General features: G+C 42.3%; 1 protein-coding gene across 1 annotated transcript; it reads right to left on the reverse strand.

The window, feature by feature from the left end:
* Positions 1-4,260: 4,260 nt before the first annotated feature.
* On the reverse strand, positions 4,261-6,270 carry LOC106613484 (dual specificity protein phosphatase 13A). The gene is made up of 3 exons (XM_014215766.3): positions 5,623-6,270; positions 5,081-5,298; positions 4,261-4,657 (listed from the first exon to the last, which is right to left on the reverse strand). Exons 1-3 carry the CDS (start codon positions 5,775-5,777, stop codon positions 4,452-4,454), a joined length of 579 nt encoding a protein of 192 aa, XP_014071241.1. The 5' UTR covers positions 5,778-6,270; the 3' UTR covers positions 4,261-4,451.
* Positions 6,271-21,083: the final 14,813 nt, after the last annotated feature.

Below are 21,083 nucleotides of genomic sequence, written 5' to 3' on the forward strand. Positions count from 1 at the left end.
GTCATACAGGCACGTGGAGGCCACACACACTACTGAGCCTCATTTTGACTTGTTTTAAGGACATTACATCAAAGTTGGATCAGCCTGTAGTGTGGTTTTCCACTTTAATTTTGAGTGTGACTCTAAATCCGGACCTCCATAATAAGATTATTTCTTTCATTCAGATCTAGGATGTGTTGTTTAAGTGTTCCCTTTATTTTTTTGAGCAGTATATTTTTTGCTCATGATACAAAAAACAAGTTGTCTGGAGTAGGCAGCGCCATTAGTAAGTAAGTAAACTGTGATAGGACTAAAGAGTTAATCAATGTTATTTTTCCATAAATAGACAAGTATTTACCTCTCCAAGGTTGCAGAATCTTATCTATTTTTGCAAACTTTCTATTGAAATTGATTGTGGTAGATTCATTTATGTTTTGAGATGTGAATACCAAGTATTTCTACTTCACTATCCGCCCATTATATTGGTAAACTACAAGGTAGTGTAAAAACTGTGTCTTTTAACGATTCAATACGAAATAAGGTACACTTGATCAAGATCTTCAATGAGACTGTGCAGGGATCCAGATTGCTCACTCAAGAAAAAACTTGAGTCATCGGCATACATTGGCACTTTTGTTTTTATCCCCTGGATTTCTAACCCCTTGATGTTCTTATTGGATCTAATTTTAATAGCTAGCATTTCACTGGACATAATAAATAGATATGGAGACAATGGACTGTCTTGTTTTACTCCTCTTAAAAGCTCAATACTTTCTGAGAAGTAACCATTATTTACTATTTTACCCTTGAGGTTGCTGTACATCACTTTAACCCATTGTATAAGCGATTCACTGAAATTAATGTAATCCAGGCATTTATACATACATTCTAGTCGTTCTTTATCAAATGCCTTTTCAAAAACTGCTATGAAGACCAGGCCTGGTACCTTTGATGTTTCGTAATGTTCAATTGTTTCAAGTAATTGTCTTATATTATCTCCAATATATCGTCCATGTAAAAAAATCTATCTAATCAGAATTAACAATATCTGGTAAACCCTTTTTTATTCTATGTGCTATGCATTTCACCAGAATTTTTGCATCACAACATTGAAGTGTAAGAGGCCTCCAATTTTTTAAATGGACTGGATCTTTATACTTACCACATTCTTGTTGAGTACCTGAAGGTCTACCATTTTTATAGGAGTAAAAAAAGGTCTGATTTAACTCTACTGGTATACCATCAAGCCCTGGTGTTTTTCCAGACTGAAAATACAGTTGAAGTCAGAAGTGTACATTTACTTTTTTATATTTTATTTCACCTTTATTTAACCAGGTAGGCTAGTTGAGAACAAGTTCTCATTTGCAACTGCGACCTGGCCAAGATAAAGCATAGTAATTCGACACATACAACAACAGAGTTACACATGGAATAAACAAACATACAGTCAATAATACAGTAGAACAAAAGAAAACAAAAAGTCTATATACAGTGAGTGGAAATGAGGTAAGTTAAGGCAATAAATAGACCATGGTGGCGAAGTAATTACAATATAGCAATTAAACACTGGAACGGTAGATGTGCAGAAGATGAATGTGCAAGTAGAGATACTGGGGTGCAAAGGAGCAAGATAAATAAATAAATACAGTATGGGGCTGAGGTAGGTAGATAGATGGGCTGTTTACAGATGGGCTATGTACAGGTGCAGTGATCTGTGAGCTGCTCTGACAGCTGGTGCTTAAAGCTAGTGAGGGAGATCTGAGTCTCCAGCTTCAGAGATTTTTGCAGTTCATTCCAGTCATTGGCAGCAGAGAACTGGAAGGAAAGACGACCAAAGGAGGAATTGCCTTTGGGGTGATCAGTGAGATATACCTGCTGGAGCGCATGCTACGAGTGGGTGCTGCTATGGTGACCAGTGAGCTGAGATAAGGCGGGGTTTTACCTAGCAGAGACTTGTAGATAACCTGTAGCCAGTAAGTTTGGCGACAAGTATGAAGCGAGGGCCAACCAACGAGAGCGTACAGGTCGCAATGGTGGGAAGTGTATGGGGCTTTGGTGACAAAACGGATGGCACTGTGATAGACTACATCCAGTTTGTTGAGGAGAGTGTTGGTGGCTATTTTATAGATGACATCACCGAAGTCGAGGATCGGTAGGATGGTCAGTTTTACGAGGGTATGTTTGGCAGCATAAGTGAAGTATGTTTTGTTGTGATATAGAAAGCCGATTCTAGATTTAATTTTGGATTGGAGATGCTTAATGTGAGTCTGGAAGGAGAGTTTACAGTTTAACCAGACACCCAGGTATTTGTACATACACGTTAGCCAAATATATTTAAACTCAGTTTTTCCAGAATTCCTGACATTTAATCCTAGTAAAAATTGTCTGTCTTAGGTCAGTTAGGATCACCACTTTATTTTAAGAATGTGAAAAGTCAGAATAATAGTAGAGAGAATTATTTATTTCAGCTTTTCTTTATTTCATCACATTCCCAGTGGGTCAGAAGTTTACATACACTCAATTAGTATTTGGTAGCATTGCCCTTAAATTGTTTAACTTCGGTCAAAAGTTTCGGGTAGCCTTTCACAAGCTTCCCACAATAAGTTGGGTGAATTTTGGCCCATTCGTCCTGACAGAGCTGGTGTAACTGAGTTAGGTTTGTAGGCCTCCCTGCTCGCACACACGCTTTTTCAGTATTGCCCACAAATTTTCGATGGGATTGAGGTCAAGGCTTTGTGATGGCCACTCCAATACCTTGACTTTGTTGTCCTTAAACCATTTTGCCACAACTTTGGAAGTATGCTCGGGGTCATTGTCCATTTGGAAGACCCATTTGCGACCAAGCTTTAACTTCCTGACTGATGTCTTGAGATGTTGATTCAATATATCCACATAATTCTCCTTCCTCATTCTCCTTCTATTTTGTGAAGTGCACCAGTCCCTCCTGCAGCAAAGCACCCCCACAACATGATGCTGACACCCCCGTGCTTGACGTTTGGGATGGTGTTCTTCGGCTTGCAAGCCTCCCCCTTTTTCCTCCAAACATAACGATGGTCATTATGACCAAACAGTTCTATTTTTGTTTCATCAGACCAGTGGACATTTCTCCAAAAAGTACAATCTTTGTCCCCATGTGCAGTTGCAAACTGTAGTCTGGCTTTTTTTATGGCGGTTTTGGAGCAGTGGCTTCCTCCTTGCTGAGCAGCCTTTCTGGTTATGTCCATATAGGACTCATTTTACTGTGGATATAGATACTTTTGTACCTGTTTCCTCCAGCATCTTCACAAGTTCCTTTGCTGTTGTTCTGGGATTGATTTGCACTTTTCGTATCAAAGTACGTTCATCTCTAGGAGACAGAACGCGTCTCCTTCCTGAGCGGTATGACGGCTGCGTGGTCTCATGGTGTTTATACTTGCGTACTATTGTTTGTGCAGATGAATGTGGTACCTTCAGGCATTTGGAAATTGCTCCCAAGGATGAACCAGACTTGTGGAGGTCTACAATTTCTTTCTGAGGTCTTGGCTGATTTCTTTTGATTTTCCCATGATGTCAAGCAAAGAGGCACTGAGTTTGAAGGTAGGCCTTGAAATACATCCACAGGTACACCTCCAATTGACTCAAATGATGTCAATTAGCCTATCAGAAGCTTCTAAAGCCATTACATAATTTTCTGGAATTTTCCAAGCTGTTTAAAGGCACAGTCCACTTGGTGTATGTAAACTTCTGACCCACTGGAATTGTGATACCGTGAATTATAAGTGAAATAATCTGTCTGTAAACAATTGTTGGAAAAATGACTTGTGTCATGCACAAAGTCCTAACCGACTTACCAAAACTATAGTTTGTTAACAAGAAATTTGTGGAGTGGTTGAAAAACAAGTTTTAATGACTCCAACCTAAGTGTATGTAAACTTCCGACTTCAACTGTATTTAATTGCTTCAAAATGTTCCTCCTCTGTAAATTTGGACTGTGATTCTGCCTTTAACACCACTCTGGGTGTGCGTCCCAAATGGGCACTACTTTTGACCAGAGCCATATGGGCCCTGATCAAAAGTAGTGCAGTATATAGGGAATAGGGTGCCATTTGGGACCCACACTGAGAATCTTAATTCAATAAACTACAAACAGAGATTAAGCACTGATCATTTTACACATCATTATGGACAAATGTTGAAGTGCAAATGTTTTCTACAGTATACAGTAGAGTGTTGGCAGGAACAGAAAGACATGTGTGACACAGTGCTGCCTATTTATTGGAAATCAGTCAAATATAATATATATAAAAGCCCCAAAACTATTTTATTTCCAGTGAAAAGTGCATCAACATGTAGTCAAAATCAGAAATCTAATTGCCTTGTGCAGACAGAGCTTATTAAGAAATTGACATTTCGTCAGTATAAAAGGGTTGACTTTTAGTGTCTCAGTGATCTTTGTAGCATATTTGTAGTATAATGTTGACCTGTCTTCATATTCACTTTTTCTCCTGTTTCTTTGTGTGCAGTTTCTTATCCAACGCTCTGAGTTGTTTTAGGAATCCTGTATTTGGAAAGATCCACCTGTGCTCTTTGACCTTTGTGATGGCATCTAGCAAGGAGTAGTGGTGATGGATCATCAAGTAGGCCAGCACCAGAGAAGCAGACCTACTCACACCTACAGCACAGTGGACCAGGATCCTGGCTGTGGACGAGAGAAAAAAACAAGTTTCATTAAATGTATTTGGGTAAAAACATATACAGCAAGATGTACATTCTATTCCCAGAAGATAGCACTTCAAAGTATTAATTAAAGTGGTCCATCTGATCAAAAAACATTCCTTACGCCAGGACACTTCAACAGGTGACTCTCTAGGAAAATAAAGGAAAAGGAGAATTCTGTTTCTGCATAGATCTGATTATTTAATTAACAGGGTATACAGGAAGGCTTACATTTTGGCGTAAAACTGATATTGTGAGACATACTTTATGGGACAGTTTTCCGAGAGACAGATTAAGAATAAGCCTCTGAGTCCAAGACTATGTTTAATCTGTGTTTGTGAAACCGGCCCTATATGCAAAATCGAATGACTGTAAAATACTAAATCCGATGGCTATGCTTGCCTACCATCTGCTGTGTTCAGTGCATCTTGGATGTAATCGGCAGAGGAATAGAAATAAAGTGAAATGTCAAACGATGGTGAATCTTCAGCAGGCACTCCATGGTAGTCCACTGTTGACCCATAGAAAGCGTGGCTCCCTAGGCAGTGCTGCCTCCCATGGGCAGCATTCAGGACATGAGTGATTCCAAGCTTCCATATGCTGTATCGATCATTGGCTACAGACCTGCAGTAAAAAAACTGAATCTCATTTCTTTCATAGTATGTTCTTCCGAAATTCCTTGTAAACATTGAGAGAAACATTGTAAAATAATTGCAATAAGCTGTGTAATAATAAAATCTCATTTAGCAGAGTCTTTTATCCAAAGTGGCTTACAATCATGCGTGCATACATTTTTCCACATATTGGTGGTCCCAGAAGTCAAACCCACTATACTGCCTTTGCAAGCCCATGCTCTACCAACTAAGCTACAAATAAGATTATTATTCACATGCAATTCAGTTAGCTTGTGAAGGGTAATTTGTGAAGGAATAATACTGCATGACTTACATGTCCCCAATGAAAAGGTTAGTCCAAACCTCATCCACTGGGTTGCCAAATCTTTTGCCACCAAAGAGAATCTTCACCAAGTCCTTCACAGATGGAGTGTCAGAGGAGGAACCACATCCTTCCTGAACAGTTGTTGTTGTTGACACCTTGGACATGACTGTCCTCTCAGTGCTGGACAATGGACACAATTTCCTACAATGCTATCATATCAATGGTATGACTTGCCTGAGTCCAATGTTCCCTCTAACTGTGCGTGCACGGTCACGCAGCTCCTCTGACACACAGAAGAATTGCCAGCCAACAGAGACGCAGAATGAACTTCACTAGAGTTGCCCCATTAGTTTACACTATCTTCCCATAAACATATCAACGTTTCTCTTAAAATGTGGGAATTGTGATCGAATCAACATAATATCAGTTCCTTTCAATGCAACAAAACAAATCGAACTTTACAAGATCGAGTCGTGGTAGGTATTGTGCATCAGAGGATAATTACTCTGACAAGCGGTCTTTCAAAGCGCAGAGCCACGTATACACATTTCTTGATTATTTGCTAGTTAGCAAGTTATTATAGTTAGTTATTATAGCTTATTTTGGTCAGCAATGTGGGGGTGATTGCTTCCTAGTTCCATTTCTAGGCTTCGTTGATATGCACGTTAGGTAAGGATCTTTTTTTGTCTTAAAGAGGCAGTGTTGTATTTTGAGACAGGCATGAATATGCAAAGAGGCCAGTAGGCAGAGGGTAGCCTGCATTTCTGTCTGATTCTCTGTATGGTAATAACAATGATAATAATGAATTGTATTTTGTAAAATGGTTTCTTGCATCATACAACACAATACAACACAATGTTCAGTCACCTATTTGGACAATGGTGTTTACAAGAAAATATGTATCTGGTAACTTGAGCTTTCGGACAGTTAGAAATCTGTCCTACAGGTTATATTAGAAGGATGAGTGGCTTAAAAGGTGAATGTGAAGCCCTTTTATAATGAAGAGGAAAACCGGCCTTTTGCGAAGTCTAATGACAGTAAAATACTAAATGGGATGGCTATGCTTACCTACCATCTGCTGTGTTTAGTGCATCTTGGATGTAGTTGGCAGAGGAATAGAAATACGGTGAAATGTCAAAAGATGGTGAATCATCAGCAGGCACTCCATGGTAGTCCACTGTTGACCCGTATAAAACATGGCTCCATAGGCAGTGCTGCCTCCTATGGGCAGCATTCAAGACATGAGTGATTCCAAGTTTCCATAGGCTGTATTGGCCATTGGGGTGCCAGGACAGAGAAGAGCTTGGACTGGGCTGAGTGGGAGCTGTCCTCCCGTAAGGGTGGGAGGGCCAAGAGACCTGAGGTGGCAGAACGGAGTGTTCGGGTTGGGGTGTAGGGTTTGAGCATAGCCTGGAGGTAGGGAGGGGCAGTTCCTCTTGCTGTTCTGTAGGTAAGCACCATGGTCTTGTAGTGGATGCGAGCTTCGACTGGAAGCCAGTGGAGTCTGCGGAGGAGTGGGGTGACATGAGATAACTTGGGAAGGTTGAAAAATAGGGGGGCTGCAGCATTCTGGATAAATTGCAGGGGTTTGATGGCACAAGTTGGGAGCCCAGCCAACATTGAGTTGCAGTAGTCCAGACCGGAGAGGACAAGTGCCTGGATTAGGACCTGCGCCGCTTCCTGTGTGAGGTAGGGTCGTACTCTATGGATGTTGTAGAGCATGAACCTGCAGGACCAGGTCACTACTTTGATGTTTGCAGAGAACGACAGGGTGTTGTCCAGGGTCACGCCAAGGTTCTTTGTACTCTGGTAGGGAGACACTGTGGAGTAGTCCATCGTAATGGAGAGGTCTTTGAGCAGGCATGCCTTCCCCGGGAGGAAGAGCAGTTCCGTCTTGTCGAGGTTGAGCTTGAGGTGGTTGGCAGACGTCCAAGTTGAGATATCTGCCAGGCACGCAGAGATGTGTGTCGCCACTGAGGGAAGGTGAAAAGTAGTTGAGTGTCATCCGCATAGCAATGATAGGAGAGACCATGTGAGGATATAACGGAGCCGAGGGACTTGGTGTATAGAGAGAAGAGGAGAGGGCCTAGAACCGAGCCCTGGTGGACACCGAGCCATGGTGCAGACACAGATCCTCTCCTCGTCACCTGGTGGGAGCGGCTTGCCAGGTAGGATGCAATCCAAGAGTGTGCAGCACCTGAGACGCCCAGCCCTGAGATGGTGGAGAGGAATATCTGATGGTTCACGGTGTCGAAGGCAGCGGATAGATCTAGGAGGATGAGAACAGAGGAGTGCCATTCATCCTCCGCAATCACCTCATGTTTCAGAATGTTTTTTAAAAAAATGGATTGATTTAGAGTTAGACAAACTTAGATTTTTTTTGGCATGGACATATACAGGGTGCTACCTGAAACAACATAACCTTCACTCCAAATCAAAACACCAAACCTACAACCTGATTTTGGACGGAATTAAGGCTCGGCACAAGCATACTCAGGCTGACTGTCTCGTTCAGGCAAATGAGAAATAAGTGCACTCAGGCTATCCGGAAGGCCAAAGTTAGTTACTTTAAGGAGCAGTTCTCTCTCTGTGGGTCTAACCCCAAGAAGTTCTGGAAAACGGTTAAATTCCTGGAGAATAAACCCTCCTCCTCACAGCTGCTGATGTTGATGGTGTGGTTGTTACTGACAAGAAACATATGGTTGAGCTCTTTAATCACCACTTCATTAAGTCAGGATTCCTATTTGACTCAGCCATGCCTCCTTGCCCGTCTACCATTTCCTCATCTCCCACCCCTTCTAATGCAACTATCCCGATGCTTCCCCCCCTCTCTTTCCCCTGCCCCACTACAAATTTTCTCCCTGCAGGCAGTCACTGAGTCCGAGGTGCTAAAGGAGCTCCTGAAACTTGACCCCCAAAAAACATCTGGGTCATATGGTTTAGACCCTTTCTTCTTTTAGGTTGCTGCCCCTATCATCGCCAAGCCTGTCTCCGACGTTTTTAACCTGTCTCTCCTTTCTGGGAAGGTTCCCATTGTTTGGAAGGCAGCCACGGTTCATCCTTTATTTAAAGGGGGAGATCAAGCTGATCCTAACTGTTATAGGCCTATTTCTATTTTGCCCTGTTTATCAAAAGTGTTGGGAAAACTTGTCAATAATCAACTGACTGGATTTCTTGATGTCTGTAGTATGCTCTCTGGTATGCAATCTGGTTTCCGCTCAGGTTATGAATGTGTCACTGCAACCTTAAAGGTCCTCAATGATGTCACCATTGACCTTGATTCTAAACAATGTTGTGCTGCTATTTTTATTGACTTGGCCAAAGCTTTTGATACCGTAGACCATTCCATTCTTGTGGGCCGGCTAAGGAGTATTGGTGTCTCTGAGGGGTCTTTGGCTTGGTTTGCTAACTACCTCTCTCAAAGAGTGCAGTGTATAAAGTCAGTAAATCTGCTGTCTCAGCCACTACCCCAAGGCTCAATCCTAGGCCCCAGGCTCTTCTCAATTTACATCAACAACATAGCTCAGGCAGTAGGAAGCTCTCTCATCCATTTATATGCAGATGATACAGTCTTATACTCAGCTGGCCCCTCCCCGGATTTTGTGTTAAATGCTCTACAACAAAGCGTAATTTGTGTCCAACAAGCTTTCTCTACCCTTAACCTTGTTCTGATCACCTCCAAAACAAAGGTCATGTGGTTTGGTGAGAAGAATGCCCCTCTCCCCACAGGTGTGATTACTACGTCTAAGGGTTAGGAGCTTGAGGTAGTCACCTCATACAAGTACTTGGGAGTATGGCTAGATGGAACACTGTCCTTCTCTCAGCACATATCGAAGCTGCAGGCTAAAGTTAAATCTAGACTTGGTTTCCTCTATCGTAATCGCTCCTCTTTCACCCCAGCTGCCAAACTAAACCTGATTCAGATGACCATGCTAGATTACGGAGACGTAATTTTAGATCGGCAGGTAAGGGTGCTCTCGAGCGGCTAGATGTTCTTTATCATTCGGCCATCAGATTTGCCACCAATGCTCCTTATAGGACACATCACCGCACTGTACTCTTCTGTAAACTGGTCATCGCTGTATACCCATCGCAAGATCCACTGGTTGATGCTTATTTATAAAACCCTCTTAGGCCTCACTCCCCTTTATCTGAGATATCTACTGCAGCCCTCATCCTCCACATACAACACCCATTCTGCCAGTCACATTCTGTTAAAGGTAAACAAAGCACACACAAAGACTCAATCAGAACACTCTTACTGACACTTGTGGCTGCTTTGCTTGATGTATTGTTGCTTCTACCTTCTTGCCCTTTGTGCTGTTGTCTGTGCCCAATAATGTTTGTATCATGTTTTGTGCTGCTACCATGTTGTGTTGCTACCATGATGTTGTCATGTTGTGTTGCTACCATGCTGTGTTGTCATGTGTTTCTGCCTTGCTATGTTGTTGTCTTGGGTCTCTCTTTATGTAGGGTTGTGTTGTCTCTGTTGTCGTGATGTGTGTTTTGTCCTATATTTATATTTGATTTATTTATCCCAGCCCCGTCCCTGCAGGAGGCCTTTTGCCTTTTGGTTGGCTGTCATTGTAAATAAGAATTTGTTCTTAATTGACTTGCCTAGTTAAATAAATGTTATATAAAAAATAAAATAAATAAAATGTTGCAGGGATCTGTACACAATTCCTGGAAGCTGAAAATGTCCAAGTTCTTCCATGGCCTGCATACTCAACAGACATATCACCCATTGAGCATGTTTGGGATGCTCTCGATCGACGTGTACGACAGTGTGTTCCATTTCCCGCCAATATCGAGCAACTTCGCACTCCCATTGAAGAGGAGAGGGAGAACGTTTCACAGACTGCAATCAACAGCCTGATCAACTCTATGGGGAAGGAGATGTGTCGCGCTGCATGAGGCAAATGGTGGTCACACCAGATACAGACTGGTTTTCTGATCCACGCCCCTACCATTTTTTAAAAAGTTATCTGTGACCAACAGATGCATATCTGAATTCCCAGTGATGTGAAATTCATAGATTAGGGCCTAATGAATTTATTTCAATTGACTGATTTCCTTATATGAACTGTAACTCAGTCAAATCATTGAAATTGTTGCATGACCCGTTTGTATTTGTACACATATAAAACATTAATGGACATTTAGCTAGCTTGCTGTTGCTAGCTAATTTGTCATGGGAGATAAACATGGGTTGTTATTTTGCCTGATATGCATATGTTACTTTTTTACTTCGTAGAATTTTGACCCATTTTGAGTCACACAAAATTGTGCGTTCTATACTCTGATAATTAATCCACAGATAAAAGGCGAAACCTAGTTTGTTTTCTTTGATTAATCTCTCCTCGTTCATTCTTGTTCTTCAGTGGATTTTATATGGCGGTTTATATGGCAACCAACTTTAAGGTGCATTACCATCACCAACTGGACTGGAGTGTGGACCTTGTTCGTTTTTCAATCACCGAAGTAGGTATATGCTTGGAAAAAACAATGAGTAGATGGGAGAGGTGGGACTTTCAGCGCACCAAGGATCTAAAATAGAACCAAGTTCTCTTTTAGCGACTGGCTATGCAGACGCCGTGAGCAGTTTGGATGAAATGAGTGAATAATATGTATGTGTAAATGTATTTTGCAACGCTCACACACGCAATGCAGGTGGTCTGGTCAGCATGTTAAGCTTTAAATTAATGGTCCAGTGAAAATCTCACTTTTAAAAGTTAATATTCTGTCTACTCATATCCCAAAAATGTTGTTGACTAGTCCTATACTCGTATTTCTGGCCAAAGCATAAATTGGAGAAAAAACACATCAAAAACCCCACCTCAAACTTGAATCTCAAAAAGACCATTTCAAAAAAGGCTTGCTATTTCCTCATAGAACATGATGTCATCTCCATGAGGAGGATGACCTGGCCAATCAGTGGTCTAGAGCAGGGTTTCCGGAACTCGGTCAATAAAATGGTCTCAAGGGGTGGTGAGCGTCATTGGAGTTTACACGTTTGCTTTTGCCTTGATATGATGATTGTAAGTAGAAAAAAATTATTTGGGAAAAAATTATTTGAATTTCTGATGTCACTATTTGTTTGTTTTGACCTCGGAGGTAGCTTGGGAGCTTTTCTATTTCACAAAATGTCACCTGTTGACTAGATGGTGGCCCTAAAGGTCTTGTAGAATTCTTATAAAGACTACATATGTTTTCCAAGATGGCGTAGTAGTCGGACGTCTTTGTCCTGTCGTGTCCCTTGTCTTTTTATATATTTTTCTTCGCATATCTTTTAAAAATACTCTCCTGCAACCCGCCTCACCCAATGTGGCGTGGATCTTTTTTTTTTTTTCTAAAGTATTTCTATTTACTTCGGATCTGGAATCCCTCAACTGAAGCTAGCCAGCTAACTAGCTACCAGCTATCAGTCAGCAAACCACTGCTAGCGGTCATCAGCTAACCTTTAGCTCGGAAAGCTCTCGCCAGTTCATACAACGTGTCTCAAACCCGAGCATAGCGGACCTATTTTTCTCTCCATATCCCCGGATTCCTACCGCAAACTCTGAACCTTTTCATCTGGATCTTCGCAACTAGCTAACTGCAATCCCGGGTGACTACTCCTGGCTAGCGTTTCCATCCCGGAGCAAGCACCAATTAGCCTGAAGCTAGCCCGGCTAGGGCTCCTGGGCTACCACCGAAGCCCATTCCTGGGCTATCATATCCGGACCCCTTCTACTGCCGGTACAGGGCACGGAACCCCGCCAATCCTCTACGACTGGAATACTGAAATAATCTACCCGAGGACTCCAACAGGCCCCTCAGGCGTGACGTCCGCTAAAGTCCCATTCTGCTAACCATGGCCTGCTAGCTATCTAGAGCTACTTGGTAACCCTACAAATCCACGACTGGTCTATCGACGTCACCGCACGAGGAGGAAAAAACAGACTTTCCTCCATCGCGATGACCCTCAAAGGCCCTTCTGCTAACTTGATAGCCCCGGTCTGCTAACTGCTAGCTTGCTAGCCCCGGTCTGCTAACTGCTAGCTTGCTAGCCCCGGTCTGCTAACTGCTAGCTTGCTAGCCCCGGTCTGCTAACTGCTTGCTTGCTAACCCCGGCCTGCTAACTGCTAGCTTGTTAGCCCCGACCTGCTAACTGTCTGAATCGCCGTGTCCCCAGCCAGCCCAACCACTCACCCGACCCATATGAGCACTTGGCTACGCATGCCTCTCTCTAATATCAATATGCCTCGTCCATTACTGTCCTGGTTAGTGATTACTGTCTTATTTCACTGTAGAGCCTCTAGCCCTGCTCAATATGCCTGAACCAACCATGTTGTTCCACCTCCTACATATGCGATGACATCACCTGGTTTAAACTATATCTCTCTCGGCATTACTCAATGCCTAGGTTTACCTCCAATGTACTCACATCCTACCTTACCTTTGTCTGTGCACTATGCCTTGAATCTATGCTATCATGCCCAGAAACCTGCTCCTTTTACTCTCTGTTCCGAACGTGCTAGACGGCCAGTTCGTATAGCCTTTAGCCGTACCCTTATCCTACTTCTCCTCTGTTCCTCTGGTGATGTAGAGGTTAATCCAGGTCCTGCAGTGCCTAGCTCCACTCCCACTCCCCAGGTGCTCTCATTTGTTGACTTCTGTAACCGTGAAAGCCTTGGTTTCATGCATGTTAACATTAGAAGCCTACTCCCTAAGTTTGTTTTACTCACTGCTTTAGCACACTCTGCCAACCCGGATGTCTTAGCCGTGTCTGGATCCTGGCTTAGAAATCCACCAAAAACCCTGAAATCTCCATCCCTAACTATAACATTTTCCGCCAAGATAGAACTGCCAAAGGGGGAGGTGTTGCAATGTACTGCAAAGATAGCCTGCAGAGTTCTGTCTTACTATCCAGGTCTATGCCCAAACAATTCGAGCTTCTACTTCTAAAAATTCACCTTTCCAGAAACAAGTCTCTCACCGTTGCCGCTTGCTATAGACCATCCTCTGCTCCCAGCTGTGCCCTCGACACCATATGTGAATTGATTGCCCCCCATCTATCTTCTGAGCTCATGCAACTAGGTGACCTAAACTGGGACATGCTTAACACCCCGGCCATCCTAGAATCTGAGCTAGATGTCCTCAATCTCACACAAATTATCAATGAACCTACCAGGTACAACCCCAAATCCGTAAACACGGGCACCCTCATAGATATAATCCTAACTAACTTGCCCTCCAAATACACCACTGCTGTTTTCAATCAAGATCTCAGCGATCACTGCCTCATTGCCTGCATCCGTAATGGGTCTGCGATCAAACGACCACCCCTCATCACTGTCAAATGCTCCCTAAAACACTTCGGCAATCAGGCCTTTCTAATCGACCTGGCCGGGGTATCCTGGAATGACATTGACCTCATCCCGTCAGTAGAGGATGCCTGGTTATTCTTTAAAAGTGCCTTCCTCACCATCTTAAACAAGCATGCCCCATTCAAAAAATGTAGAACCAGGAATAGATATAGTCCTTGGTTCACTCCAGACCTGTCTGCCCTTGACCAGCACAAAAACATCCTGTGGCGTTCTGCATTAGCATCGAATAGCCCCCATGATATGCAACATTTCAGGGAAGTTAGGAACAAATATACACAGGCAGTTTGGAAAGCTAAGGTTAGCTTTTTCAAACAGAAATTTGCATCCTGTAGCACAAACTCAAAAACGTTCTGGGACACTGTAAAGTCCATGGAGAATAAGAGCACTTCCTCCCAGCTGCCCACTGCTCTGAGGCTAGGAAACACTGTTACCACCAATAAATCCACTATAATTGAGAATTTCAATAAGCATTTCTCTACGGCTGGCCATGCTTTCCACCTGGCTACCCCTACCCTGGTCAACTACCCGGCACCCTCCACAGCAACCTGCCCAAGCCCCCACCATTTCTCCTTCACCCAAATCCAGATAGCTTATGTTCTGAAAGAGCTCTGGACCCCTACAAATCAGCCGAGCTAGACAATCTCGACCCTCTCTTTCTAAAATGATCTGCCGAAATTGTTGCAACCCCTATTACTAGCCTGTTCAACCTCTCTTTTGTATCGTCTGAGATTCCCAAAGAGTGGAAAGCTGCTGCGGTCATCCCCCTCTTCAAAGGGGGTGACACTCTAGACCCAAACTGCTACAGACCTATATCTATCCTACCCTGTCTTTCTAAGGTCTTCGAAAGCCAAGTTAACAAACAGATCACCAACCATTTCGAATCCCACCGTACCTTCTCCGCTATGCAATCTAGTTTCAGAGCTGGTCATGGGTGCACCTCAGCCACGCTCAAGGTCCTAAACGATATCATAACCGCCATCGATAAGAGACATTACTGTGCAGCTGTATTCATCGACCTGACCAAGGCTTTCGACTATGTCAATCACCACATTCTTATTGGCAGACTCGACAGCCTTGGTTTCTCAAATGATTGCCTCGCCTGGTTTACCAACTACTTCTCTGATAGAGTTCAGTGTGTCAAATTGGAGGGCCTGTTGTCCGGACCTCTGGCAGTCTCTATGGGGGTGCCACAGGGTTCAATTCTCGGGCCGACTCTCTTCTCTGTATACATCAATGATGTCGCTCTTGCTGCTGGTGATTTCCTGATCCACCTCTACGCAGACGACACCATTCTGTATACTTCTGGCCCCTCTTTGGACACTGTGTTAACTAACCTCCAAACGAGCTTCATTGCCATACAACACTCCTTCCGTGGCCTCCAACTGCTCTTAAACGCTAGTAAAACCAAATGCATGCTTTTCAACCGTTCGCTGCCCGCACCCGCCCACCCAACTAGCATCACTGCCCTGGACAGTTCTAACCTAGAATATATGGACAACTACAAATACCTATGTGTCTGGCTGGACTGTAAACTTTCCCTCCAGACTCATATTAAATATCTCCAATCCAAAATCAAATCTAGAATCGGCTTTCTATTTCGCATCAAAGCCTCCTTCACTCACGCCGCCAAACTTACCCTGGTAAAATTGACTATCCTACCGATCCTCGACTTCGGTGATGTCATCTACAAAATAGCTTCCAATACTCTACTCAGCAAACTGGATGCAGTCTATCACAGTGCCATCCGTTTAGTTACCAAAGCCTCTTATACCACCCACCACTGCGACCTGTATGCTCTAGTTGGCTGGCCCTCACTACATATTCGTCGCCAGACCCACTGGCTCCAGGTCATCTATAAGTCTATGCTAGGTAAAGCTCCGCCTTATCTCAGCTCACTGGTCACGATAACAACACCCACCCGTAGCACGCGCACCAGCAGGTATATCTCATTGGTCATCCCCAAAGCCAACACCTCTTTTGGCCGCCTTTCCTTCCAGTTCTCTGCTGCCAGTGACTGGAACGAATTGCAAAAATTGCTGAAGCTGGAGACTTATATTTCCCTCACTAACTTTAAACATCATCTATCTGAGTACCTAACCGATCGCTGCAGCTGTACATAGTCCATCTGTAAATAGCCCACCCAATCTACTACCTCATCCCCATATTGTTTTTATTTACTTTTCTGGTCTTTTGCACTCCAGTATCTCTACTTGCACATCATCATCTGCTCATTTATCACTCCAGTGTTAATCTGCTAAATTGTAATTACTTCGCTACTATGACCTATTTATTGCCTACCTCCTCACGCCATTTGCACACACTGTATATAGACTTTCTTTTTTCTATTGTGTTATTGACTGTACGCTTGTCTATTCCATGTGTAATTCTGTGTTGTTTGTGTCGCACTGCTTTGCTTTATCTTGGCCAGGTCAAGGTTGTAAATGAGAACTTGTTCTCAACTAGCTTACCTGGTTAAATAAAGGTGAAATAAAAAATAAAAATGTATTATGACAATACATTACATATCTCATAATGCCTTCTTTTGAGGCCTAGCTTTACAGTCTACATCAAGCCTGGAAGTAGGGTTGCAAAATGCTGGTAACTTTCCCCAAATTCCAAGATTTAAAAAAATATATAAACGACCCAGTTTATAAAAGCCATTATAAACTGGGTGGTTCAAGCCCTGAATGCTGATTGGCTGACAGGCGTAGTATATCAGACCGTATACCACGGGTATGACAAAACATTGCTTTTACTGCTCTAGTTTAATTTGTAACCAGTTTATAATAGCAATAAGGCACCTCAGGTGTTTTCTGGTATATTGCCAATATACCAACACTAAGGGCTGTATCCAGGAACTCCGCATTGCATCATGCGTAAGAACAGCCCTTAGCCATGGTATATTGGCCATATACTGTACCAAAACCCCTCATGCTTTATTGCTTAAATTTAACAACTTGTTAGGCTATATTGCAAGTAGCCTAGTGTATAATTGTTTCTCCAAATCCCTCCTTCCCACTATTGCGTACAATGTACAGCCAAAATATTAGGCCTAACTGGCAGCGGTAGACTACATCCGTGTCAGTGTGCATCTTTCTCTGTTTTCTTCCTACCTGGACTGCACCACTGTCCTCTGCTGTAGCGGCAGCAGCGCTGGTCTGTCATTTCTCACAGACACAGCACTTGGACCAGCAGAACTTTTAGCAAATAAGTTGGTTAACTTCAGACATTTAGCAGTGTCGGTCTCAAGAGACCTTTTTTTGGTCTATAATTTTTTCGGCACCACCTTTCCGTTTTCTGTTCTGACTGAGTGACTGACAGAGAGTCAGTGGATCTCACTCTCTTTGAGCCGGGCCGGCCCATCTTGGAAGGGGGCTGGACATTGCCACTGATCAGCCAAATACTCAATATACTGTCAAACCCCTTGACTTATTCCACAGTTTCCTGTGTTACAGCCTGAATTCACAATGTTTTTTTTTTTTAAACTCACCCATCTACACACAATAACCCTTAATGACAGTGGTTATTTTATGTGCACATTTATTGAAAATTAAATACAGAATTAGCTCATTTACTTAAGTATTCACACCCCTGAGTCAATACTTTGTAGAAGGACCTTTGGCAACGATTACAGGCTGTGAGTCTTTCTGGATAAATCTAAGAACCTTCCACACCTGGATTGTGCAATATTTGCCCATATATTATTTTCAAAATTCTTCAAGCTTTGTCAAATTGTTTGTTGATCATTGCTAGGCAACCATTTTTAGGACTTGCCATAGATTTTCAAGTAGTTTTAAGTCTAAACTGTAACTCAGACACTCAGGAACATTCAATGTCTTCTTGGTAAGCAACTCCAATGTAGATTTCGCCTTGGGTTTTAGGTTGTCTTGCTAAAGATGAATTCATCACCCAGTGTTTGGTGGAAAGCAGACTTAACCAGGCTTTCCTCTAGGATTTTGCCTGAGCTTAGCTCCATTCCGTTTATTTTTTATCCTGAAAAACTCCCCACACATAAACAATCACAACGGTACCCATAACATGATGCAGCCACCACTCTGCTTGAAAATATGGAGATTGGTACTCAGTATGTATTGTATTGGATTTGCCCCAAACATAACACTTTGTATTCAGGACAAAAAGTGAATTGCTTTGCCAACTTTTTTGCAGTATTACTTTAGTGCCTTGTTGCAAACAGGAAGCATGTTTTGGAATATGTTTTATTCTGTACAGGCTTCCTTTGTTTCACCCTGTCATTTAGGTTAGTATTGTGGAGTAACTAGAATGTTGATCCATCCTCAGTTCTATCACAGCCATTAAACTAACTGTTTTAAAGTCACCATTGGCCTCATGGTGAAATCCCTGAGCGGTTTCCTTCCTCTCCGGCAACTGAGTTAGGAAGGACGCCTGTATATTTGTAGTGACTGGATGTATTGATACACCATCCAAAGTGTAATTAATATCTTCACCATGCTCAAAGGGATATGCAATGCCTGCTTTTTCACTCATCTACCTTCTTTGCGATGCATTGGAAAACCTCCTTGGTATTTGTGGTTGAATCAGTGTTTGAAATTCACTACTTGACTGATGGACCTTACAGATAATTGTATATGTGGGGTACAGAGATGAGGAAGTCATTCAAAAATCATGGTGAACATGTATGTGACTTAAGTGTGTTACACATTTTGTGTTACAGCCTGAATTTAAAATTGATTAAATTGAGATTTTTTTGTCACTGGCCTCCACACAATACCCCACGCCAAAGTGGAATTATGTTTTTTGAAATGTATACAAATTAATTTAAAAAAAGCTGAAATGTCTTGAGTCAATAAGTATTCAACTCCTTTGTTTTCGCAAGCCTAAATAAGTTCAAGAGTAAAAATGTGCTTAAGTCACATACGTGTTCAACATGATTTTTGAATGACTTCCTCATCTCTGTACCCCACACATACAATTATCTGTAAGGTCCCTCAGTCAAGGGGTGTGAATAATTTCTGAAGGCACTGTATATATAAAAAAAAGTCAATATCAACCAGCCCACCCCAATAAAAGATGGTCCTGCAATTCTGACATTTGCCAGACGCCAAATCTGACCATGCCGCGATGGATCGCATGGCTGTCCATTTGTGATCAGTTTTAATAGGCACAATCTTGTGTTTACTAATTTAGTTACAACACCCCGGCATTTTCTCTCTCACACATAATTGCAGTGGGCCTACAAAGAAATGTGCGTTCTGGTCACAACAGTCTATTTTGTTTTGCAAACAGTCATGGAGTTAAATTAAGTTAAGCTGCAGTGACTGTTACCCAATTTTGACCTTTGCTTAGGCAACACATCACATTAGGAATTGTAGTTGGTTAGCCTGAAAATGCTTTATTATAAAGGTGATTTTTTTCTTCCAACCCTGCAGTCAGCACCCCCTACTCAAAACATCTTCCCACGGCTATGGTCATATGTGGTAAATATCACCTTCCCACTTGGTTTTGAACAAAGCATTTCAATCAAGCTGGGGTTGTAATTGTTGGCTGTGAGTCATAGTTATAGGGGAATGTCAGTGAAGAAAAGGACTAGGATAGAGTGTAAGCTAGGTTCAGGACTGATTCTGATACCATGGTCAGAGTGTTAATCAAGAGATGGAGCAGGAATCCAGGTTTAGGGGTATTTATTACACAGAGTTGAACACAGGAATGAACAGAGGCACATGGGGAGGGTTTGGAACCGAGGTAGAGTTTGGAACAATGTGACTTACAGGGAATGGGCTTAACATATACTGTAACTACAAACTAAGGAGAATGCCAGGACTAAACCTAAAGGGACCATAGCATGGATATAAAGGATACATCAAAAGTTCAGGCAGCATAATATACATGGTTAACTTATGTTTCTCCTACAATAAGGCACTTACTTAATCATATTATGTGCAATGGGAGGACGGATGGGGCCACCCCGTGACATCACCATGCAAACTATTCTAGTGTGTAAGGAGGAAACAGAAAGGGGTGAAAAAGGCAGAGGAGAGGTGATTTGGGAATGGAAACAGGTGTGAAGGAAAGGAGTGTACCCTAGGATAATTGGAGACAATTAGAAGACTGTAGGAGTGGCATGACCCTTCACAACAGTCAGTATTTTACAACTTAATGTTAGATGGTTCCTCAGCCTGAAAGTGGCTTATAGGCCAGGAGAACCTGTATTCCATGTTTTGATTTTTTATTTTATTATTGAAAAAATTATTAACAGCCACCACAGCTAGTTTTTGCCACAGCTAGCTCACAACCAATGGAAGTGTATTGGGCCCAGTCATCTTCAAACCAAATATTTGAGTTGATTTGACCATGTTGTTTTATTAATTGCATTGTTGCCCCATCACTGCCGTTGAGTTTTAGCTAAAGTTGGCTGAAGTCTGTAATGGCATTTTAAAGTAAACCAAAACGTTGATTACTGTTTCTCCTGACATAAAACAATGTGGAGAAAACAACGCACAAAGATGTTGTCAGCAATGTGTATCCCGGCCAATGTCATTATCTAAAATGATCGTAGTCATCCATCATCTGGCTGCCATTCTGTGATCTCTGTTCTTGCAGGGTGATATTGCAGATGTAAATGACCTGCTGCAGGTGTGCCCGATAGATGATGTTAGTTTGCATGGGGAAGTTTTTATTTTCTCGTTAATTGGACTACTTCCAATCAAATTGTATGTCACATCCACCTAATACAACAGGTGTAGACCTTACTGTCAAGCCCTTAATTAACCAACAATGCAGTTTTAAGAAAAATATTTACTAAATAAACTAAAGTAAAAAATTCAAGAGCAACAATAAAATAACAATAACGAGGCTATATACCAGTACCGAGTCAATGTGCGATACTGGTACCCCTGGTACCGCACAATCGACATACAAATCAATGTTTATTTGTCATATGCACAGGCTACTGTGTAGTGTACACAGTGCAATGAAATGCACCTTTCAGACATTGTGAGAGCTTTAAATAAGATTCAATAGAAAATATTTTAAAAGACACAATTTCAACACTGTGGTAAAATGGGCTCCTATGAGATATTAGCTATCTTTCCTCTTCATTTTCTGATGTTGTAGGGTGGTAAT

This window comes from Salmo salar, chromosome 01 (assembly GCF_965601325.2).
Source record: "Salmo salar chromosome 01, fSalSal1, whole genome shotgun sequence".
Taxonomy (NCBI): domain Eukaryota; kingdom Metazoa; phylum Chordata; class Actinopteri; order Salmoniformes; family Salmonidae; genus Salmo; species Salmo salar.